The 25,374-nt window shown below is 41.2% G+C and overlaps 1 protein-coding gene across 7 annotated transcripts in view; it reads left to right on the top strand.

The window, feature by feature from the left end:
• NPHP4 (nephrocystin 4) overlaps positions 1-25,374 on the top strand; it is a 187,610-nt gene that overhangs the window by 19,063 nt on the left and 143,173 nt on the right. For 6 of the 7 annotated variants that reach the window (XM_056795926.1, XM_056795929.1, XM_056795927.1 and 3 more), the window contains one exon: positions 2,946-3,098. In XM_056795926.1, coding sequence (XP_056651904.1) covers positions 2,946-3,098 — 153 coding nt within the window. Of the gene's footprint in view, positions 1-2,945; positions 3,115-25,374 lie in introns of those variants that run through there. The other variant, XM_016422280.2, reaches the window with a different exon arrangement.

Here is a 25,374-nt window from a genome sequence, read left to right on the forward strand (position 1 = left end):
ATTTCTATTACTTTATACATTATTCTTCTGGTCCCACTTACTTCACTTTATGTAAGTCTTTCCAGTTTTCTGATCTTCTTCTATTTATCATTTCTTTTGGCACAATAGTATTCCATTACAACCATACACCATACCTTGTTCAGCCATTTTCTAATTGATGGACATCCCCTCGGTTTCTAATTCTTTGTCACTACAAAAAGAGCTGATAAAAAGATTTTGGTCCAGGTAGGTCCTTTCCCCCTACCTCTGGTCTCTTTGGGATACAGACCCAGTAGGGGTATTGCTGGGTTGAAGGGTATGCATAGTTGTATGGCCCTTGGGTTTGGTTCCATATTGCTCTCCAGAATGGTTCCACCAACAGAAATCATAGAGCTTTCAAAAATAGGCACATATATGAGCACACACACATATGGGCACACGTACATATAAGTCTACCACCCACAGATCCTATCCCCCCCCCCCACCCAGTTTATTGAACCAGGTTTTTTTTTTTAACCCTTACCTTCCGTCTTGGAGTCAATACTGTGTATTGGCTCCAAGGCAGAAGAGTGGTAAGGGCTAGGCAATGGGGGTCAAGTGACTTGCCCAGGGTCACACAGCTGGGAAGTATCTGAGGCTAGATTTGAATCTAGGACCTCCCATCTCTAGGCCTGACTCTCAATCCACTGAGCCACCCAGATGCCCCCGAACCAGGTTGTTTTTAAGAGACGACAGACTACTCGTACTGCTTCCGTCAAGCTGGCCTTTTCATGTCTCTTAATTAAGGATGGAACAGTACAAAGCTGTTAGGCCTCCTGTCAGCCTTATTAGTGTTCATATCAAAAGCCCTTTTTTCTTTCATTCCTTCAGTGTTTTCCCAGACTCAAGCAGGGCTAGTTCTGTTGCTCTCATTCTGACAGATGTCCTTCAGCTGACAAAGAGCCTCTGCGAGAGATTTTTTTTTTCATCTTCTGACATTCATATCCCACATGGTTTGGATTATCTAACCAGGCAGAGCTCCTGCTAGTGGGGCCAGGGGATGGCAGAACAGGGTACGATATTGGCCATTCCCTGACCTCCCCTGAGATTTCTGTGGTGTTTTTCACTCTGGACTCAAGAGATTCTTTTTTTCAGATCTCTATGTAATCTGTGCTGTTCTCTCTTGCTAATATGATGGAGATTTTATGTACATTCTGTTTAATGGGGACTCAGAGTCCCTAAAATGTGCCATGATATTCATTCTGGAGCAGCAGCATCATTTTGTAGGGGTTGAGGATGGTGGGGGATGGAGAATAAGTGGGATAGCTACTAGGAGGCTAAAGAGACATGATAAAAAAGGAGCCTAATTTAGATAGTCGTTCTGTGTGAACCTAGTGGCTTACCAAAGAATGACATAAAGTAAAGCAGGGTCAGCTTCTGACAGCTCCTCATTTGCTGGCTGTGACAGTGGTTCTGACTTCAGGCTAAATGTGGAAGCTGTTATGTGTTGTTTTTTTTTTTAACCCTTACCTTCCATCTTAGAATCTATACTAAGTAGCGGTTCCAAAGCAAAAGAGTGGTAAGGACTAGGCAATTAGGATTAAGTGACTTGTTCAGGGTCACATAGCTAGGAAGTATCTGAGGCCAGTTTTGAACCCAGGACTTCCTGTCTCTATGCCTGGTGCTCTCTCCACTGTGCTACTTAACTGTCCCTACATATTCATTTTTGACCCTCATGATAACTTTATTAATAATTTCTAGGGAGTCCTTCCTTAGAGATATGAAGGGAAGGGGATAATAATTTACATAGTGCCTACTATACATGCCAGGCACTTTTACAAATATTACCTCATTTGACCCATACAACAACACTGTCAGGTAAGTACTGTTTTCATTTCCATTTTATAGTGAGAAAACTTAGGCTGACGAAGGTTAAATGATTTACTCAGTGTCTCATCGCTATAGAATATCAGAGTCTGGTTTTGAATTCAGGTCTTTTTTTTTTTTTTGAGACCCTTATCTTCTGTACTAATATCAGTTCTAAGACACAAGAGTATCAAGGGCTAGGCAACTGGGGTTAAGTGACTTGCTCAGTGTCACACAGTCAGGAAGAATATGAAGCCAAATTTGGATCCAGGTCCTCCTGACTCCAGGCCTAGTGTTCTATATACTGTGCTACATAGTTGATGAATTCAAGTGTTCTTGACTCTAGGCTTGGGGTTCTGTCCTCTACTCCATTTATCATTTTCATTAAGTTTAATTTGATTACAGTCTCTTTGAACATTTTAAAATTCATTCAAAGAATTTAATTATTAAATTAAATTAATAATAAATTAAAGTGCTTCTCTAATTTGGGAGAGTCATTTGTGAATTCTTTTTATAGGGCTTTAGACTTATTGAATAGCAGATTTAGGCCCGGCAGAGACCTTGATAGGCCTTCCTCCCATTATTTCATAGAGATAGTAGCTAAGGCACATAGAAATGAAGTAATGGGCCCTAGGCTACAAGGGTTATAACTGAACTGAACTGCTCTATTCTGACTCCTGATACATGGCTCTTTTCACTAGACCAAAATTTAAAATTGAAAGATTCTTCCAAAGAAGTATGTTGTTTAAATAGGTTTCCTGTGGAGTAAGAAAATTATTTGGCCCAGAGGTTGGAAAACAAGACCAAGACCTCTTCTCTTTTAGATTTCTTTTTTATACCTTTCCTCTCTCGTTAGGCATTTTAGTAACTAGTAACAAAAGTGTGCAGAAGATGACCAAAGTCCATGAACCAGCTCACTATAAATCTATAAACTAAAGGGATCCATTGAGACCCCCTGGCTCTTCCTTTGGTTCTCTCACTGGTTATCCCTAAATGAGGGATAGGCCTTGGTTTCCCTAGGAACCATGACTGGGTCACACTGGAAGGATACTAGTGTCAGCTGGACTGTACTCTGGAACTCAGAAGCACCTACAGGGTATCTTGTGCCTTTTGTCTCCCAGAGGGTGCTGGAGGTGCTGTCGGGTGTGGAATACCATCTCCGGGTCACCTTCTTTGATGTTACCTATCGCCACTTCTTTGGGAGAACATGGAAAAGTGCAACAAAGTCCTTGAAGTCCGTGGCGGGACAGCAGCTCCGGATTGTCTTCAATGAGGTAGAACCCTGGGATGGTAAAGGCACACTAAATATGGAACCTTTCTGGTGGTGGGGGGGGGTTGTGTGGGAGAGCTTGGGGCAGGGTGCCTTTGTTGGCAGAGGTGTCTCCACTGAGCAAAGCCCCCAACAGCCTGGGTCCAGAGGGACCTCTCTCCAAAAAGATAGGCCCATCCCCCCCAGGGTCCAACTCTCAGGCTTCATAGCCAGTTGCTGTGGGCAGCACACGTAGGGCATGGTTTTATACTTCTCTGATGCACTTAGCGTGTGCTCTGTGTCTTACTGTTATCTCTGCATGTTCTTTATCTCCTTATGAGATGACGGTCAGGATGCAGAAAGCTCTAGCCAGGCGAGAGGATTTGAGAGTCTAATCAGATGAAATTTGGTTGGAAAGATGATAAAAGCTTACAATTTGGTACCAAAAGTCAACTTCCCAAAGGTGAAATGGAGAGAATGGTCAGAGGACAGTTGATCTGAGAAAGATCTGAAGGTTTTAGTGGCCCACAAACTCAACATGAATTTGTAATGTGGCGTAGTAGCCATAGGAGCTAATGCATTCTTGGACTGCATTGAGAATTGGAGTCCTGAAATAAGGGGGTGCTTATCCCACTGCCCTCTGCCCTCATCATATCTCATCTGCAGGAGCATGTTCAGTTCTCTGTAACACAGTTTAAAGAAGGCATTGGTAAGACATGGAGAATTTAGAGGAGAGCAGTCAGGATATGGAGAAAGAGAATAATTATTTTAAAAAATGTCTACTATGTGCCAGGCTCTGTTCTAAGCATTTTATGAACATCATCTTGCCTGATCTTCACAACAACCCTCCAAAGTAGGTGCTGTTCTTGTCATCGTTTTACAGGTGAGGAAACTGAGGCAGACAGCAGGAAAGGGACTTGGCCAGGGTTACTCAGCTAGTAAATGTCTGAGGCTGGTTTGGGATTTGGATTTTCCTGGCTCCAGGCCCAGCCTCTATCCACTGTGCTGCCCATCTTGGTAATGGCCTTGGATCTAGGTCATATAAACTTTAATTTGAATGAACTAGGGGAGTTTACTCTGGAAGAGTGGGCTGGAGGGGATATCATAGCTATCTTTAGGTATATGGGAGAGAGATGAGTCTTGTTCTCTGGCCCCAGAGGCCAGAGTCTAGAACAATGGATGGAATACCACAGATGCCCACCGAGACTTGATCTCTGGAACACGTTTTTACAAAGAGGAGTTGGCTAGAGATATTCTGGGGTGTCCTGAGAAGATGGAGCTCTACAGGCGGAGACTGCGTGACTACTTGTATCGGTGGGCTATAGTGGAGCCAGCATTCATGCACTGGTTGGACTGGATGACCTCCTAAATACTTAAATTCTGTGATTCTTACTTAATTGGAGGGATTTTTTGTTTTCCCTGCATTTTGTATCCCTCACAGTGCTTAGCTTGACATTCTCTCTACTTGGTAGGCACTTCATAAAGGTTTCTTGGCTAATGAAATTTTATATTTAGATTAGAATTAGACAGGACCTCAGAGGGTATCCCTTCATTTTCTTTCTGCCTTTTATTTAGCCCCCTACCTTCTTTCTTAGAATCAATACTGTGTTTTGATTCCAAGGCAGAAGAGCGGTAAGGGCTAGGCAGTGGAGGTTGCCCAAGGTGACACAGGCTGTGATGAGACCATAGTTGAACCCAGGACCTCCGTCCCATCTCTAAGTCTGACTCTCAATCTATGGGGCCACCTAACTGCTTCCTCTTCATTTTCCATATAAGGAAACTGAGGTCTGGAGAGATGATGTGACTTGAAAATCATAGAGCCTGGAGTATAGCTTGGCCTTCCTCCTAATCCCCAGTCTTGTGGTCTTCTCATTTGGATGGCTTTATTTCAGCAGAGAGACTTTATCCAGTCACTAAGATAGTTCTTGGGCAGGTTAGGTGGTACAGTTGATAGAGTACTATGTTTGGAGTCAGGAAGATCTGAGTTCAAATCCAGATGCTTATACTAGTTGTGTGCCCAGGGGCATGGTACTTAAAACCCTGTTTGCCTTGGTTTCCTCATCTGTCAAATGAACTGGAGAAGGAGATGCAAATGACTCCAAGATATTTGCCAAGAAAATCCCAAATGCGGTCATGGAGAGTCGGACATGACTGAAAATGACTGAACAGTAGGACGATTCTAGTAGCTGTTTCCCATTGACTGAAGCACCTGCTTATAGGAGGTAGGATTTCACTGAGAATTCTTCCTTTAATACATCAATGTTTCTTCGTTTTTTTCTGTGGGGGTTGCTTTCCGTTAGTGCAGATACGGCCCAACCATGCCTTCTCTTTGTCTCATCTTGGGTATGTCTCGTCTCCATCATTCCAGAAAGCCTCCACAGAGCGTGTCTGCACCATGCCGGAGGCCTTCTTTGGGGTCTTATCCTTCAGGGATGCTTACACAGCGCTCAGACCATCTGTTAGCCTCCACCCTCGCTAGAGGATTGGTTTCCCTTCTTTTGTGATTATTTGTGTCTTCTCTTGAACAAATAATTATGTGTAAGTGACTGGAGCTAGGGCGGCTGTGACTTTGAAGGCATCATCCTGGTCTTCTGGTGCTGGGACTCTTAGTAGCCCCAGGCCTGTGGCTAGGTTCCTTCTTGCCTTTTTGACAGATGCTGCCTTTAACAAATGGCGCTTATCTCTGACTGCATTTAGGTCTGAGAGTCACAGTGAGGCCACAGAAGACTTAGAACTTTCCTGTAATGACTTCACTAATCTTGAAGGTCAGAGGTGATTAAGGGTAATTAAGGCTATTTCCTCTGACATGGCAATGCTTGTTATCTGCTCAGAGTCGTGGAGAAGACTATGTGCACGTGTGAATGTTATATGCTGATCCCTCTGCTCAGGAAGGAACCTCGGAGGTCTTCTTGGTCAAGTCTTATCTCTTTACAGCCCACCTGAAAAGGGCACACCCAGGCTTGGCTATAAGAAGCGTGGAGGCCTTCTGCTTCCGAGGCACATTCCATATGAGAGATAGCTCTGATTGCTGGGAACATTTCCCTGATATCCATCCTATATTTTCTCCTTCCATCTTGGGCCCATTGCTTGTTTGTTCATTTGTTTGTTTAACCCTTATCTTCTCTTTCAGCATTAATTAATTCTAAGACAGAAGAGTGGCAAGGGCAAGGGAATAGGGTCAATGTCTCACCCAGCACCATACAGATAGGAAATATCTGAGGCCAGATCCAGGTCCTCCCTCCTCCAGGCCCAGAGCTCTATCCACTGTGCCACTTGGCTGCCCCTGGCCCATTGTTCTTGCTTCTCAAGGCTACTCTTTCAGATATTTGAAGATGATATTCATGCTTCTGGCTACAGTCCTCATTCTTTTGGCTGATTCTTCCATGGTATAAACTTGAGGCCTTCTATCATCCTGAATTCTTTTTTTATTCTTTTCTAAACTTGTTTGCACCTGGCTAGACACTCACTAGCTTATTAGTGTTCTTCCTAAGATATGTTGCCCCCTGCACTTATAGTAGATGTGGGCAAGGATACATCAGTGGTGCGGGCAAGGATGGTGTGATGAGCCTGCCACCTCCTGATTTCTCAAAAATTCATGATAGTTCATTTCTTTCTCCTCTGCCTTTGCCCAGACTGTGTTCAGAGCCTTCTCTCTCTCCACCTCCACCTTTTGGAAGACTCAGCTCCAAGGTTGTCACCTTCACAGGATTTTTCCTGTTTCCTCTTCCCAGGATTCCCTGGTTGTTAGTACCCCATTCTTACCCCATCACTATGTATCCTGCATTTGTGTATCTATGAACATGTTGTGACACCCCCCCCCCCCCTTATGTAAGCTCCTTAAGGGGAGGGACTGCCTTCCTTTTGCATTTGTATCCACAGAACCCAACACATTATGCAATTGTTGTTTAGTCATTTTCAGGTGTCTGACTCTTCATGACCCTGTTTGGGTTTTCTTGGTAAATATATTAGTGTAGTTTGCCATTTCCTTCTCCAGTTCATCTTACAGATGAGGAAACTGAGGCAAATGGAATTAAGTGACTTGCCCAGGGTCACATAGCTAGGCTTAGACTGGATTTGAACTGGATTTGAACCCTCCTGACTCTAGGCCTGGCTCTCTATATGTTGTACCACTTACCTGTAGGCATTTAATTAAAGATGTTTGATTGATTAATTAGCAGTGTGGAGGAGTAGAAAGGGAGCTGGAGTTGGAGTCAGAGGACCTGGGTTCAAATCTTGGTTCTGCTACCACATTACCTGAGTGACTGGGCAAATCTCTTCCCCTCTCTGGGTGTCAGTTTCTTCATCTCTAAAAAGAGGTGATGGATTCGATGACTCTACAGTTCCTCTGGCTCTAGGCCTATGATCTCCTGATCCATGTCCCACACTGTGGACTCGTCTTGAACTTAGACTCCATCAAAGCCCCAAGATTTCCATTTTCAAATAAACCTTTCCCAACCATGGCTCCTTCACCTTGTACTTATAGAGTTTATTTTCTGACCCCAAAGGTGAAATTTTACATTCATGTCTACTAAATTTAATATTATTAGAGAAGATTAAGAGTTCAGTGAAAGTCCTTGATAAAATGTTAACTTGCACAGGGAGGGCCATGTGCAATCCCTGGGACACTTCACTGCAGACCTCCTTCCAAGCCAATATTGGAACATTAATGTTTGTTTTTTTACTCTATCTTTTTGACCAATTCTGAAATTTCTTAATCATACTGTTTTTGCTTCTGTCTTTCCATCTTTCCTGGAAGAATATGGCCTTACTTAATGTTTCTGAATTGTTCAGTCATATTCAACTCTTTCTGACTCCATTTGGGGTTTTCTTGGTAAAGATACTGGAGTGCTTTGCCATTTCCTTCTCCAGATCATTTTTTTACAGATGAGGAAACCGAGGCAAATGGGGTTAAATGGCTTGCCCAGGGTTGCACAGCTAGTGAATGTCTGAGACTAGAATTTGAACTCAGAAATATGAATCTTCCTGACTCCATTGGTATTTTATCCACCGCACCACCTAGCTGTCCTAATGTGTTGCTGAAATCTAGGTCAGTGATATCTGTAACATTCCTCTGACTTTTGTTTTTGGTCTGGGACTGTGAGGGGCTTCTGGTAAGGAAATTCCTTTTTTTTAACGGAGAAAAGTAATTGTTTTGCAACTTAGGGTCTTAGAAAAATCTCCTAAGGACTCTGTGAGATCTGTGTCCAGACATGCTATGTAAGAGAATGGCCTTGCCCCCAGTAGGTCCATCCTTAGAGGCTGGCTCTTTTGTACTCCTCCAGCCTGCCTCTCTTCCTCTGCTCCATTAGCCTACTAACCTTGTCAAAAATGGAAATAAGGTTAGTCTGGCATGGCCAGTTCTTTTTTCCTTTGTCTTTGTTTTAACTCTTTCTTTTGAAGAAAATTCTAGATTTAAAGAAGATCAAATATGATGAGTATTTCCACATACAAAGCAGAAATCGAGAAAGAGGATTATGCATGGGATTACAAATCTCTGTATTGGACAGTTTGCTTTCCTTTGAAGTACCTAATAAATTCATCGTGTGGCTTTCAGGGCCATCCTGCTTGTCATAATTCCTTCTGGGATTTCTTCTGATTACTTTTGTGTATTAAAAAAGTGATTCACTGATCCTCTTTTCTTTCTTTCTTTTTTTTTTGAGGGGGGAGAGTAGTACAATCCTATCACTAGGTCTCCTCCTGCCTCTCTCCCCTCAAATTGGAAAAAAGAAAAGAATAAAATCCTAGTAACAATTGTGTCGGGGAAGTGAATGTGGTTGATTTTGCTTCCCATAACCAAGGAGATGAGAAATGGGTACATCTGTCCTCCATTCTTGTGGTACCTCTTTGTTCCTTTAACAGTTTTTAGGATTGTGAACAGTGGCTTAGTAATCACTCAGACTGTCAGTTCTTTAAGTCCCCTGGCAGCTGGACCAGGGATTTGAATTCAAGTTGCTGAGCATTTTCTTATTCTGCCCTTACTTATCTTGAGTATTCTGTCCTCAGTTCTTTGTTGGGTTCTGTTTTTACCCATCTAATGATCATAATCCTTTTATAGAGAAAGAAGATGGAGACCAGCTGTGCCTTCCCTCTTTTGTTAGTTATCTTCCTTGGGTAGTGTCCTATTCATCCTATGGGCATCCCCCTTTCCTTAGTAATAATAATGACATTTATGTAGTGCCCACTATATGCTAGGCACTGTGCTAATTGCTCTACAGATATGATCTAATTCAGTCCTCCCAATAGTCATGTGATGTAGATATCCCCGTTTTGTTGTTGTTGGATTCTTTCAGTCATATCTGACTCTTTCTAACCCCTTTTGGGGTTTTCTCAGCAAAGATACTGGAATGGTTTGCCATTTCCTTCTCCAGCTCATGTTAGAAATGAAGAAACTGAGGCAAATGGGGTTAAGTGATTTTCCCAGTGTCACACAGCTAGAAAACAATACTGGATTTGAATTCAAGATTTCCTGACTCCAGGCACTTTGGTGCCATCTAGCTGCTTTCATAGATATACCTTAGTTAGTATTTGTAATGTGCTGAGCACAGTGCCTAACCCATATGAATGTTAAGTATTATTCTTATTTGCCCTGAGCTTCTTTTCCTCTTTTTTATATCTCAGAGTCTCTTGATATTTTCCCTATTCTCCCTTTTTACCCTAGTCTCTGATGAAAAGGTGACACTCACCTCTCTTTGGTTCAGCCAGACTTTCCTTCTTGTGTTCTTCACATATGACACTCCATTTCCCATCTTCATGCCTTTGCCTACCCCGTGCCTCCTGCCAAGAATATACCCATTGCTCACTTCTGCTTCTTAGAATCCCTTATTTCCTTGAAAGCTCTGCATAAGCACCACTTCCTATGTGAAGCCTTTCCTGACCTCCTCCTAGTGTCTTTTCAGTCTTCCAATATTACTTTGCATTGAAGTATGTTCTAGAATGGGAGCTCCTTGATGGCAGGGACATTTTTACTTTTGGTTTTGTATTCTTAAGGTCAAACACAGTGACTGGTAACATCAAGTGCTTAACAAATGTTTCTTGATTGATTTCAACACATTTATTAAATGCAAACTGTGTGAAAGGCACTGGATATATAAAAACACAAACCCAACATTCTTTGTCCTCAGTGACCTTCCATTTTATTTTGCATTAATTTAATTAATTTAAATTAATTAAAAATTGCATTAAAATAATGATTAGAAACTAATTCTTGGAGTAGCTACATGGCTCAGTGGATAGAAAGCCAGGCCTGGATATGGGAGGTTCTAGGTTCAAATCTGGCCTCAGATACTTCCTAGCTGTGTGACCTTGGACAAGTCATTTAAACCCAGTTGCCTAGCCCTTACCGCTCTTCTGATTAGGAACTGTTGTTTAGTATTGATTCAAAGACAGAAGGTAAAGGTTTTTATTTTAAAAAATGGTTATGCCAGGAAATTCACTTTTGACTAGAGGAGAGGTCTAGGGATAGTTTAATTGGAGAATGGTGGCACTGAGCTGAGCCTTCTTGGAAACAAGGTCTGATGGTTACTCTTTCCTTGTTGGCATGTGTAGTTGTATGTAGCAGACCTTGTCTTCCTATGATGGCCATCAATGGAAGAAGCCTTCCTGTTCAAAGTTTTAATGACTTTTATGATGTTATAAAGGCTTAGAAGACTCAAGATCTCACATTATCAGATAGCGTTAAAAAGCTGAGATGTTAAAAGCCAAGTACTGTTTTCTAAAAATCAGGGATTTTTGCTCATTAATCATCAACTGAATAATTAATTTATTAATTCCAGCCCCACAAAAGGTGGGTTTGAATAAATGTCTTGTTTCAGAGACAGATCACTAACTGCTCTCTTTAAAAAGTCAGGCATTGTATGTAACGATATCTTAATACAGAGAGAACTTGCATTTAACCAAAAATTGACTTTCCTCCCCAATTTAATTGAAAGAGCCAGAGATGAGGCAGGGTGTGCATTGCATTCATATGTTGGTCCAGATGGAGGATATCAAGGTTTGCTTCTCTAGGTTCAGGTTCCTTCAGGCCCAACGTCACATATTTGTGCCTCTTCCCCTCAAGAGTCTAGATCTAGGAACTCTTCCTGGGAATTCCACTGTTGTTCTCTCTGGTACTTTCCTTTTGGTAACAGACAAGCAGGGTTGAGATTTGCTTCTCTATATTGTGGCTCATTTCTTTGAGGCTTCTTCAGCTCCAGGGCGAGGAAACTCAGCACCATCTAAAATTCTTCCCTCTTGGTGCAACATTGATCTCTTCTTGAGAATTCTTTGGCTCTTGGGTCAATCAGCTGCCATCTCTTGGGTCACAAGGCTCTTTTGTGGCTGTGTGTTTAAGAGGCACTCTCTCTCTGACCCTTTTTCCTCCTCATCTGAATTGTTTTCCATCATCTTTTTTTTTTAAACCCTTACCTTCCGTCTTGGAGTCAATACTGTGTATTGGCTCCAAGGCAGAAGAGTGGTAAGGGCTAGGCAATGGGGGTCAAGTGACTTGCCCAGGGTCACACAACTGGGAAGTGTCTGAGATCAGATTTGAACCCAGGACCTCCCGTCTCTAGGCCTGGCTCTCAATCCACTGAGCTACCCAGCTGCCGTCCCCCCCCTCTCCCCCCATCATGTCTTTATAATTGTACTCTCTTAATTTCTTTCCATCCCTCATGGGCTTAAAGGATGATATATATTCTGGCATTGATCAGTTCTGGTTCTATTGAATGTTGAGTGTGTGGTTAATTTGACAAAAGTCTTCCTCTATTAGTATGGTTGGCCAAAGGAGCTAATGTTCAAACTGTAACAGATTGGGAAAAGAAATCAAGCTGTTCCTTAAGATAGATCATGGAAACTCAGGCCATTTTAGCTGCTCAAGGCCAAGGGCCTCACTTGCATCAAAGGGCCATTTTGGGTCTCTGTGTCATTGAAAGAAGATGTCATCCTATAATTGATGGGTACATAAACTTTCTGAACTTGTGCCTTGAATGTATAGTCCCTTTTGTGCTACCGATTGATCTACATATATCCCTGCAAAAATATCTTCCTCACACATTTCTTTGTTTTTTTTTATAAACCCTTACTTTATGTCTTAATAACAATTCTAAGGCAGAAAGGCAAGGGCTAGGCAAGTGGAGTTAAATGACTTGCCTAGGGTCACATAGCTGTGAAGTGTCTGAGGCTAGATTTGAACCCAGGTCCTCCCGACTCTGGGCCTGGTGCTGTATCTGCTGTGCTACCTATCTACCCCTTCCTTATACATTTCTATTGCTATTGTGCTAATAGGCTTCATTTTCCCTTACCTTTGTGGTTTGGAGTGTTGTTAGAATCAGGATATTCCAATAGGTAGTTTCTTTCTCATGTGTGAGAGGAAGAGCAGAAAAAGTACAATTTTGATCTACTTCCTCCCTCATCAAACAGTTCAGTGTTGTTCAGTTTTGAAAATTTCCACAGTATGCCAAAGATGAAGCTCCCAAAACAAAACAAGATTTTTTTTTAGGCAAGTTTATAGGATTATAGGTACATAGATTTAGGACCAGAAGGACATTTAGCTGTTCCCTAATGCAATCCCCTCAATTCATATATAATGAAACTATGTTCTAGTGAAGACAATGATTTGTTCAAGGTTACTCAGGTCCCAAGTGGCAAAGATGGAATCTGAACCCAGATTTTCTCTCTGAATTCAAAGCCAATGCCATTTCTACCTGACTGTGCTACCTCCTTGATGCTACAGTGAGTGGCTAGATCCCTGAGTTTTAATCAAACACTTTCTAGCTGTGCAACCCTGGGCAAATCACTTCACTTAGTTTGCCTCAGTTTCCTCATCTGTCAATGAGCCAGAGAAGGAAATGGCAAATTGTTCCAGTATCTTTACTAAGAAAATCACAAATGGGGTCACGAAGAGTCAGACACAACTAGTTTGCCTCAGTTTCCTCATCTGTCAAATGAATTGGAGAAGAAAATGGCAAACCACTCCAGTATCTCTGCCAAGAAAACTCCAAATGGGGTCACAAAAAATGGAACATGACTGAAAACCAACCGAACAACAACATCACTTAGTCACTAGTCACCCATTACAACTTATTGCTGAAAACTTGAAGTAACACCACGTTATTGCCGTGGTGAAGCCCTTTTTAATTTCACTTAGTGGTTAATCATATTCAAAAGACAGCTCTCCCCTGTATGTATGTCTGTGGATATATTCTCTTAATATTGTTCCCTCTCCTCAACGCCCCGTGCCAAGTCTCTACGGAATTAATGTCCCGTGATAGAAAGCTCTTAAGACTGTGGAATTACTGTTTTCCCTCTTAAAGGAGAGTTCATACAGAGCTCACTGTCAGTAGGGTTAAGGAGATTTGTGTCCCAAGCTGGCAAAACTTTCAGGGAATCTCGGAAACGGCTGCCGTCTCTGTAGACCTCTTGGCTAAGTATTGTTGGGCTTCGTGGTTCACAACCTCGTAGTTTTTGTTTTGAAGCCTGAGCTGGAGGGGATGGGAGCTCTCCTCTTGGTCAGCCTGGGAGCAGGACACACTGCTGGGAGACTGAAGGCTCAGGCCGGGGGATCCTGAAGGTTTAGTCCTGGCCATCAGCCACATCATGGAACCCTGGCCAGTCCAGGCCAAGGTCTTTGTCAACAATCTTTCTGGGCCTTCTCTCCTTCTGCAACAGCAGGGGGCAGTCGGGTACAGAGAATCGATGTCAACCTGAAGACCTTCACATCTTTCAAGCCAGCAGAGAGTATAAGAACTGGCTTGATACAAATTTAGTTTAAAGAGGATTCTTGCCTTCTCCTCTCCCTGCCCCCCCCCCCCCCCCAGTGATCAGCCATTTCAGTTGCATCCAATTCTTTGTGACCATTAGCACAAAGGAGTTTTCTTGGCTAAGATATTGGAGTGGTTTGTCATATTCTTCTTTAGCTCATTTTCCAGATGAGATCACTGAGTCTGAGTTAAATGACTTGACTTATCCAGGGTCAAATAGCTAGTAAGTGTGTGAGGTCAGGTTTGAACTCAGGAAGATGAATGTTTCTGACTCGAGGCCTGGCACTCTATCTATTGTGCCACCTACTTGCATTTAAGCAGACATTTAAAGGCATGACTGGCGCAGCAATGCAATTATGTTGTGCTGAGTAATTGCCGTGCTTCCAGAAATATGGAGATAGCAATGCAAGCCTCCCTGCTTTTTATGGGCACTGGAATGTGGTTGAGAGCTTTACTTTTGTTGATTCTGCTAATCACAAACTTTTTCTCTAATGAAGGAAATGGACAAAGGCACAATTAGATATGTGGTATAAAATATATAGGCAGGTCTGAGTCCTGGTTTCTGCTTTACTACCTAACTAGCTATGTGACCTTTAGCGAGTCTTTGGACCCCCAGTTTCCTCATCTTTAACATGGAGATAATAATACAGTTTTCAAAATATTGATAGAGGATCTACAATATATAGGCGTTTTATATGTATATGTGTATACACAGTGTGTATCTGTAGGAAGAGGGATTTTCATAAATATGTGATTACATATAACTATGTATCTATTATGTATCCATATCTCCATCTATCTATCTATCTATCTATCTATCTATCTATCTATCTATCTATCTATCTATCTATCTGTCCATCCGTCTGTCTGTCCATCCATCTGTCTGTCCGTCTGTCTGTCTGTCTATATATCTATCTTTATGTCTCTCTCCATCCTTCTATCTGTCTGTCCGTCTATCCATCTGTCTGTGTCTATTTGTCTATCAGTTTGTCTATGTATCTGTCTACCTATCTGTCTCTCTCATGCCTTCTCTCTGTGTCTATAGATCCATCAATATCTGTCTACCTATCTATATGTCTATACATCCATCTATCTACCTATCTATCCACTTCCCTCTGTCTATTTGTCTATCAGTCTTTTTCCAAGTATCCATCGATATCTGTCTACCTGTCTCTGTTTATTCATCTATCCATCTCTCTCCTTCTCTCTCTCTCCCTCTCCCTCTCTCTCCCTCTCCCCCCCTCTCTCTCCTCTCTCTCTCTCTCTCCTCTCTCTCTCTTCCTCTCTCCCTCTCTCTCTCTCTCTTTCTCTCTCTTTCCTTCTCTCTCTGTCTGTCTGTCTGTCTCTCTCTCCCACTTCTCTCCTCTCTCTGTCTCTCTCTCTGTCTCTCTCTTCTCTCTCTCTCTCTGTCTCTCTCTGTCTGTCTCTGTCTGTCTGTCTCTCTCTCACTTTCTCTCTCTCTCTTTCTCTCAGTCTGTGTTTATAGATCCAGCCATTTCTATCTATCTACCTGTCTGTCTACCCATCTCTCAATCTATCTATATTTATGTCTGTCTGTCTATCTATCTATGAAGAGAGAGTTTCTTCTTCTCATGCTTATCAATAACTAGTCTCTAACTTGTAATTTTAGAGTTGTTGGATAGAGAGAGGTGAAGTGATTTGTCCAGGACCATATGGCCAGTCTATGTCATAGGTGAGATGACCCCAGATGATCCTGATTCTTAGGCCAGTTCTCTTCTCAGTATATCATGCAGCCTCTCGTAGCTTGTGTATTGTGTGTGTGCATGGGTGTGCATATTAGACTAGATGATCTTCAAGGTTCCTTCTAGTTCTAAATCTATGATCTGATAATTTTTACTTATATTTATATATTTTATGATATTCCATATGTATATATGTATGTGTATAAATATATATGTGTATGTGTATATATATTTCCCTTTTTCTATACTTAGTAGAATCAATAAAAGCAAAGACTATTTCAACTAGCTATCAGTGGTTTACATGTTGAAACTCCTAAGAGAATATCATGGACTTGATGGTTGAAGCTTTTTGTTTTATCTTTGTGTACCTTGCACATAATAGGTGCTTACTAAATGCATATTCTCTTGGCTTGGATTTAGTCCAGTTCCTTCATTTTACAGGTGAGAAAGCTGAGGCCTAGCAAGATTAACTAAGGTCCCAGAGGACATAAGTGGTAGAACCAAGATTTGAACCTATGGCCTTTGGCTTCTGCAGCGAGCCAGCCAGCAGCCACTACAAATAAGGGAATATCTCCCAGATTATGATTTTGAGGAGGAGAACAGAAGCCGGAGGGATGATTAGAGAAACTGAGGCAGATGCATACAGATCAGATTGCAGGGAGGGACTGCACAGAAGAGTTCCTGTTATCTTTCTTTGTAGGGATACAATGGAGAAAGATAAAAATAATCAGCAATACATGAATCAGGTATGAGGATAGAGATCAGGTAAGAGAATAACCTCTGACAGATTGAGAGCCTAAGCTCTGAGTGCAGTTTGCACTGGCCTGAGGTCAGGTGAGAAGGAAGGAAAGATTAAAGAAAGAAGATCTTTAGAGAAAACAATGGGGCTCCATAGAGGGAGTGATTCCTTGGCATGGAGCCAAGTTCCAAGTAAGAGAAAAGGTAAGAGAGGGCAGATCTGGCTATTCCTCCATTTTTATTAGGATAATGAGGTAAGAGGTATGTAATACATATGCAACAGTACACAGTGGATTGCTATTGGTTCTAATGTAAATTACGACAAGTTCCAGGCGTGGAGTATTCTAACCAGGTGAAGACAAAGAAGCCTGGATTCACCCCAGAATGTTAAGAATGCTGAGATCACAGGTCAAGACTTTTACTGCCATGCACAGGTCTGACCATGCATTTCTTCATATCATTCTATAGATCAAACATCTACCTTAAACATACAAATGTGTGGACTGTTACAGCTTCATACCTGGCCTGGGATTCCCACTGTGCTATGCTTATTGTGAAGTTAGATGAGATATTGCACAGGAAAACTCTTTGAAAACTCTGAAGCCTAGTGCAAAAGGGAGATGATGCAGATGATGATGATGATTATTGTGAGCAGAGTTCGACGATATTTGGCATTAGAAAACATTCCTAGCCTAGGGATATATTAATTGATCAGCTTAACTCTAATTCTCAAGTATGTTTTATTTTTTACTGAATTTTACCAGGATGACAGCATATAGTTCTGAAGACAAAATATTATTTCATTAATTTGTGTAATGATTTTCTGTCCTTTTCAAATCGGTCTTAACCTAAATATGAGTTGTGTTTTCTTGTAACTTCTTGTTCTTCTTCTGCACTAGACCTCTGTTTCCCTGTGTCTCCAAATTGTTGTGTTCAACCCTACCTCTGTTTGTGGGGCCTAGATAACCTCTCAAGTGCTCTTTCTGCTCACAGGTTCTGTGATTCAATACTTTCTACATCCAGAAAATCTCCTTCTGGGGAGAAGTATTACCTTTCCATTCCTTGGAGACACTTAATAATTCATTCTACTATATAAAGAAAAAGATCTTAAAAATAATCCTAGAGGCCCAAAATCTGGTGCAATTGCTACATTTTATTTTTGAAAAAGAAATAATTCTTGGTTAAGTCCATTCCTTTAACTAAGTATGCTTTTGACTCCTAGTGACAGAGCTCATTTTTTCCCCCTTTATTTATTTTGTGAAAGTAGCTGGCCAGGAATTCTCATTCTTCAACCACATGTGGTTTCAAGCACAGCCTGCCACTCTTAACCAGAGTCCACCCTCAGCCACCAGATGTTGCTAGAGCCCCACAGTCTGTCTCATCTGGTGTCTTCCTGTGCTGTGGAAGTTAATGTGGCTGTTTTTGCTTCCCATAACAAGGAGATGAGAAACTAATTCTTGAATGCCTCTTACTTGTTAGAGTAATGAGAGCAGTGCAATTTGCCTGCTGAGAAGTGGGTGCTGTCAAGGGGTATCAGTGTCATCCAAATGGAATCTGTGAATGGCCTTGGCATTGACTTGATTATTCAGTCTGGGCCTAGACTGAACAGTTAACCCCATAACCAGGAGAGACATAATTCTGCCTTTACAATGCTTTGGGAGAACTGATAAATACCATTGCAGTGAGTAAAAATCTGGTTTTGTTTCACAAAGGGATGCTTCCCTTCCTGTCTGGGAGTTTGGAACTTCACTTTCAGCCAAAGATTGGGAGTCATTTGTCTGTCCTGAGCTTTACTCTTCTATGAAGGTCTTGTCTTTTTACTATTACCCTGGTACAGTAGCAGGTTTCCTCACTGATTATTCACCAAAAATGAGTTTGATAACCCAAGAATATTTCTGGAAGTGGAAGATTGTTTTTCCTGGAGATGTGTTCCGGAATTGGGGTTTGGTTAAACCAACTCTCTCAAATTATGAAATAGGACAAAGTCATATTGTGTAGTAGTAAGAATGTTGTAGATTAGTGGTATATTTATGAGCATTTTCTGACTCCTCATAATCCTTTCCTAAATTCCCATAGAATATTTTTATCTGGGGAACCTTGTCATTGTAGTAGGGTTGCAGTGTGGGATAAAATGTCTACTTTTAGAAAAAAACTCATACCTTTCATCTTAGAATCAATATTAAGTATTGGTTCCAAGGTATAAAAGCTAAGCAATTTGAGTTAAATGATTTGCCAAGGGTCACGTAGCTAGAAAGTATCTGAGCCAACTAACTATCCCTAGAATGCCTAGTTTTAATTATGTTTCTTTTTTTGCCCAGTAGGCCATCTCTTCCCTAGCTATTTTCCTTCCTCCTGCCTGGCACCCCCTCATCCTACCCTTTTCCCCCAAACCTACATATCTAGAATCTTACTCCAGGCTAGAAACTTTGAGTTTCCAAGCTGCCTAATGGCTCCCAGCTTGTGACCTCAGGAATTTGAAACCATTTGCATTAAATGTTTCCTCTTCCTTAAAACATTTGAGCTGTTGTGATGCCCATGACCTCTGAGCTTAGCGTGGTGATCTGAAGAACTTGCCAAAATGTCTCTGAGAAGGCTTGATGTAAACATGTGCCATGTTCTGGGAGGATCCTCTTGCTAGACCATTGAGGAGTCCTTTCTACCATGGTCTGAGGTTTTCTGGCAGCTTGTATTCCTTCCTTCCCACTTCCCAGGCTTCCCTGGAAAATGCTAGTTCTAGCCCTGATGTGAGGACTTCATAGGCTGGTCCCAGGACATATAAAATAAAGGGGGAAAATCAGTGGACTGCCCTATTATTCTCCCTAAGGTTGTCTCCAGCTGAGCCACACGACACGGCCTTCCCTTAAACATATCAATAAATGGGCCTATTGCTTTTAGCACTGACTGGCTCATCTACCTGTAAAGACATTGTAGCTCCAGCAGGGTCCCTGACAGACAAGTTCTGTAATGAGGTGGAGGAAGTTAGAGTAGAAGGTCTCTGGGGTATTGCCTTGCTCCAGAACCCCATGATTCCATGATTGGTGAGACCTAAATCTAGGAGAGTAACTTCTGACTTTGGGATACTGAGGATTCATCAGAATAGAATTCTGCTGAGGCAGAGTTCATTCACCATGCATACATAGATTGATAATAACACCATTTTTTAGCATGCTGCTTTAATGGTATTTATTGTTTTCCTTTGTGCTAGGTAACTATATTTGTGGGTTTTTTTTAACCCTTACCTTCTGTCTTAGAATTGATACTAAATATTGGTTCCAAGGCAAAAGATCGGTAGGGCTAGGAAATTGGTGTTAAGCAACTTGCCCAGAGTCACACAGCTAGGATGTGTCTGAGGCCAGATATGAACCTATGACCTCCCATTTTCAGGCCTGGCTTTCTATCCACTGAGCAACACTACCTGCTCCTTATTTGTTATTTTTTTAAAAGTTTTTATTTATTGATTTAATTTTTTTAGATCATCTTAGTTTCCCCTAGTACTTTTCACCAGTTTCCTCCCAGAGAACCATCCTATGTTACAAATAATATTTTTAAAAACAAGAAAAAGAAAAAATTGGCATATCTGATTAATACATTGAAAAAAAGTCCAAAGATATGTGTAGTGTATAGCTCTTGTGGGCATCCCTCTTCTGCCAAGAAGTAGAATAGGAGTGTCTTCTCACATCTCTCATTGTCAGTCAGTAAACATGTAGTAAGTGTCTGGCAAGAGAGTGAGGCTAATGACTGTGCAATTTTGCCTCGCTTAAATCCATGCACAAGTTAAGACATTGCCTCAAGATGTCATTGGCCCTTTTAAAAAATGGAGGAGAGGACTTCTGGTCAAGATGGCAGCTTAGAAGCAGCAAAAGTTCAGACCTCTGAAAATCCTTCCTTACCAATCACAAACTGAATGCTCCAAGGGAACTGAAATTCAAACTTAACAACAGGACAGAGCCGGAGAACCCTCCTTCTGGACTCAAATCAAAAAGTATGCCCCCCAAAAGCCAGAATCCTAGAACACTCAGGTCTAAGGGGAAGGTAGAAGGAAGGTCCTAGGACCCCTCCCCCCTAACCCAGAGTGCTGAGCCCCCAGCACTGGCAGGAACCTCGGGGCCGGCAAAGGTGCTGTTCTGAAGGGTGCACCTTGAAAGCAACCTGGGCCAGGCTCGAGGCTTCCAACAATGAAGGCAGGGAAGCAGCCGGAGAGATTGGGGGGAGGGCAGGAGGGAGGGAGGGAGCCTGTAGCCCTGTGGCTGGGTCCTTCAATAGGAGTCTCATCGGAGGTTTTTGCCTCAGGGCACATCCAGACCAACCCAGTTGAACCTAATCCCATCAGGAGTCCTTAGGGCTCAGGGAGGCCAGGACTCCTTCCCCCCCCCCAGAGTTGTTACAAGGGAATCACTTTAAAAGACTGATATATATTAATTTAAGGTCGCCAAGGAATTCAGCTATGTAATTCCTAAATGAAAAACTCAAGTCAGCCGTCAGCCTTTTTTGGAGTTTAATTACAATAGGAGCAAGAAAGGAATTAGAGATAGAGAGAGAGAAAAGGGAGAGAAGGGAATAGGGCTTAAATACCCCTTCTGTTTAGGCTGGGCCAAAAGGCCCAAGCCCTTAGATAGCTGGGGCAAAGAAAAGAGATCAGTCCCTATTACTCACGTGACCAAAATGGAGAAACAGTCTCAGAGGGCCCCACCTTCAGCTTCCTTCAGAGCAGGCTTCCCAGAGCACCGCAATCACCCCGACCAAACTCCTCAACTCCCCCTCAAGTCTCCAGACCCTCCTATCTTTAAGGAAACCATCCAAGTTCCTCCTCTCAGTTCTCCCATCTACCAATCACTGTTCATCAATTTCCCTGTGCCAATGGAGGCTCTAGCTTAACCCAGGACCGCCCAGAGGTTTCTGGCTTTTGCACATGTCTGTTGAAGGTCATATTTTCAAATTATTAAATCTTTGATCTAGGCTGCAGCCCTTACTCAATCCTGTTAGGACTGAATAGGGTGGAGATTTATTCCAAGTATCTCCATTGTATCAATTCTAAAATCAATCATGATTCAAAGAAATTCCTGTTCTATGCTTAAGCATAGGTCAAAGTCCTTTCCATTGTTCAGCAAAAGGTTTCTGTCCTAAAGTAATCTGAAGAAGGGAAGAAGAAGGAACCTCCCATGCCAATGGGATTCACATTCCAATAGTCAAGACCCACTATCAATAGGAAATTTTTCAAGTATGAAATTTCCCAATGGTGAAATTTCCAACATTTATAAGAATAAGAAATTTTGAGGTTTACAGAGTGCAGGGCCTCCCGAAAGGACAGGAACCTCAGGGCAGGCAAAGGCACTGGGGTACCTTGTGGACAGTGCTGTGCCAGGCTGAGCATGGAAGTAAGGCAGCAGAGAATTAGCTGGAGAGAACTGAGAGCAGTAACACCCGAAATGCTGGCAGGCAGGGGAGGGCAGACCCTGGGCTTCCCCAGGAAGACAGCGTAACTGCGGAGAATTTGCCTGGGGCTAAAACCTTGGATCATCAGAAACATACACTGAGAGCCAGCCCTCTTCATTCAGATTTCTGACTGGAAAGGGGAGAAAAAACCACAGAGATAGCAAACAGTGCAGAGGTGCAACGGCCTCCAAACAGCAAGAAAAGCAAGAAGAAGGGGGTGACTTTGGACACATTTTATGGAGCAAAAATGCAAAATACAGAAGACATAGAAGAGGAAACACAAACAAATGTTCCAAAACTTTCCATAAGAAATGGAAATTCTCCACAAGCTCTTGAAGAATTTAAATTGGAAATTATCAAAAATATGGAAGCCTTCTGGCAGGAAAAATGGGAAACAATGCAAAAAGAACTCAGCATTCTGAGGGACCAAAATATGCAAATGCAGAAATAGCTCAAAGCCTCAAAAAACAGGTCAGACCAAACTGAAAAGGAAAACCAGTCTTTAAAGGTCAGAATCAGGCAATTGGAAGACAATGATCTTGCAAAAGAGCAAGAATTAATAAAGCAAAGTCAAAAGACTAAAGAATTAGAAGATAACATAAAATATCTCACTGACAAGGTGACAGACCTGGAAAACAGAGGAAGGAGAGACAATCTGAGAATCATTGGTCTACCAGAAAAGCCAGAAATAAACAGTAATCTTGATATCATAATACATGATATCATAAAAAGAAAACTGCCCAGAGATTCTAGGAAAAGGAGACAAAATATGCATTGAAAGAGTTCACAGAACATCATCCTATACAATAAATCCCCAAAAGACAACTCCCAGGAATGTAATTGCCAAATTCCAAAGCTTTCAAGCAAAAGAAAAATTCTTACAAGAAGCCAGAAAAAGACAATTTAGATATAAAGGAACACCAATCAGGATCACACAGGACCTAGCAATTTCTACTCTGAACTACCCTAAGGCATGGAACATGATATTCAGAAAAGCAAGAGAGCTGGGTCTTCAACCAAGAATCAGCTATCCATCAAAACTGACTATATATACTTCCAGGGGAAAGTGTGGGAATTCAAAAAAATACAAGATTTCCAAATGTTTGTAAAGAAAAGATCAGAGCTCTGTGGAAAGTTTGACATCCAAACACAAAGAGCAAGAGAAACATGAAAAGGTAAATATGAAGGAAAGGGAATAGGAGAAAAATGTGATTTTTTTCTTTTATTCAAACTCTTCTATAAGGATTACATTTATATCAAATTATATATATTAATATGTGGGGAAAATGTAATGTGTAACTCTCAAAAATTGTATGCATCATTAGAGTAGTAAGAAGAATCATACATAGAGAAAGTTTGGGGCATCAAGATGATATGGAGAAAGGGGGGATAGAAAGAAAAAGGGAGAGGGGGAATCGATGATGGTACTAAGATATATTCCAAGAAATAGAAAAAAACTAAATAGAATAATCTTTCTCACACAAAGATATACATGGGAAGGGGAGGGGGAGAATTCTCCTATAAGAAGGAGAGAAGAGACTTAAACCTTACTCTCAGTGAAATCAACTCTGAGAGGAAGAGCATCTAGATGAATTTTATCTTATCCAATAGGATAAGGGAGAAGGGAAAACCAAGGGGGATGGGGGGGAGGGAACACAAAAAGGGAGGGAAGGAGAGGGAGGAGGGGAAGGAAACACAAAGGGAGGGGCTAGAAAGGGAAACATATCAAGGGAGGGGACTAGGGAGACTGATGTAAAGTAAATCATTGGCTTAAAAGGTTATAGCTAAAGAAGAAAGGTCAGAATTAGGGGAGGATAACAAAATGCCAGGGAATCCACAAGTGACAATCATAACTTTGAACGTGAATGGGATGAACTCACCCATAAAACGTAGATGAATAGCAGAATGGATTAGAATCCAAATCCCTACCATATGTTGTCTTCAAGAAACACACATGAGGCAGGTAGATACTCACAAGGTCAGAATTAAAGGATGGAGTAAGACCTTTTGGGCCTCAACTGATAGAAAGAAGGCAGGAGTTGCAATCATGATATCTGACAAAGCCAAAGCAAAAATAGACCTGATTAAAAGGGATAGGGAAGGTAAATATATTTTGTTAAAAGGGACTATAGACAATGAGGAAATATCACTAATCAACATGTATGCACCAAATGGATAGCACCCAAATTTCTAATGGAGAAATTAGGAGAATTGAAGGAGGAAATAGACAGTAAAACCATATTAGTGGGAGATCTGAACCAACCACTATCAAATTTAGATAAATCAAATAAAAAAATAAATAAGAAAGAGGTAAAAGAAGTGAATGAAATCTTAGAAAAATTACAGTTAATAGACATATGGAGAAAAATAAAAAGGGACAAAAAGGAATACACCTTCTCAGCACCACATGGCACATTCACAAAGGTTGACCAAACACTAGGTCACAGAAACATGGCATACAAATGCAGAAAAGCAGAAATAATAAATGCAGACTTTTCAGATCACAAGGCAATAAAAATAATGATCATTAAGGGTACAGGGAGAGCCAAATCAAAAATTAATTGGAAATTAAATAATATGATACTCCAAAATCTGTTAGAGAACAAATCATAGAAATAATTAATAATTTCATCGAGGAAAATGATAATGGTGAGACATCCTTTCAAACCTCATGGGATGCAGCCAAAGCATTACTCAGAGGAAAACTCATATCCCTGAGTGCATATATTAACAAATTAGGGAGGGCAGAGATCAATGAATTGGAAATGTAAATAAAAAACTTTAAAGTGAACAAATTAAAACCCCCCAGTAGAAAACCAAACTAGAGATCCTAAAAACTAAGGGAGAAATTAATAAAATTGAAAGTGATAGAACTATTGAATTAATAAATAAGACTAGAAGCTGGTACTTTGAGAAAACAAACAAAATAGTCAAAGTACTGGTCAATTTAATTAAAAAAAGGAAAGAAGAAAAGCAAATTAACAGCATCAAAGATGAAAAGGGGGAACTCACCTCCAATGAAGAGGAAATTAAGGCAATCATTAAGAACTACCTTGCCCAATTATATGGCAACAAATATACCAACCTAGGTGATATGGATGAATATTTACAAAAATATAAATTACCTAGACTAACAGAAGAAGAAATAGAATTCTTAAATAATCCCATATCAGAAAAATAAATCCAACAGGCCATCAAAGAACTCCCTAAGAAAAAATCCCCAAGGCCTGATGGATTCACAAGCGAATTCTATCAAACATTCAAAGAACAGCTAATCCCAATACTATACAAACAATTTGACATAATAAGCAAAGAGGGAATTCTACCAAATTCCTTTTATGACACAAACATAGTACTGATTCTGAAGCCAGGCAGGTCAAAAACAGAGGAAAAAAACTATAGACCAATCTCCCTAATGAATATAGATGCAAAAATCTTAAATAGGATACTAGCAAAAAGACTCCAGCAAGTGATCAGGAGGATCACTATGATCAAGTAGGATTCTACGAGGAATGCAGGGCTGGTTCATTATTAGGAAAACCATCCACATAATTGACCATATCAACAAGCAAACCAACAAAAATCACATGATTATTTCAATAGACGCAGAAAAAGCCTTTGATAAAATATAACACCCATTCCTATTAAAAACACTAGAAAGTATAGGAATAGAAGGGCCTTTCCTAAAAAT

This window comes from Monodelphis domestica, chromosome 4, assembly GCF_027887165.1.
Source record: "Monodelphis domestica isolate mMonDom1 chromosome 4, mMonDom1.pri, whole genome shotgun sequence".
In the NCBI taxonomy this organism is placed as follows: Eukaryota; Metazoa; Chordata; class Mammalia; order Didelphimorphia; family Didelphidae; genus Monodelphis; species Monodelphis domestica.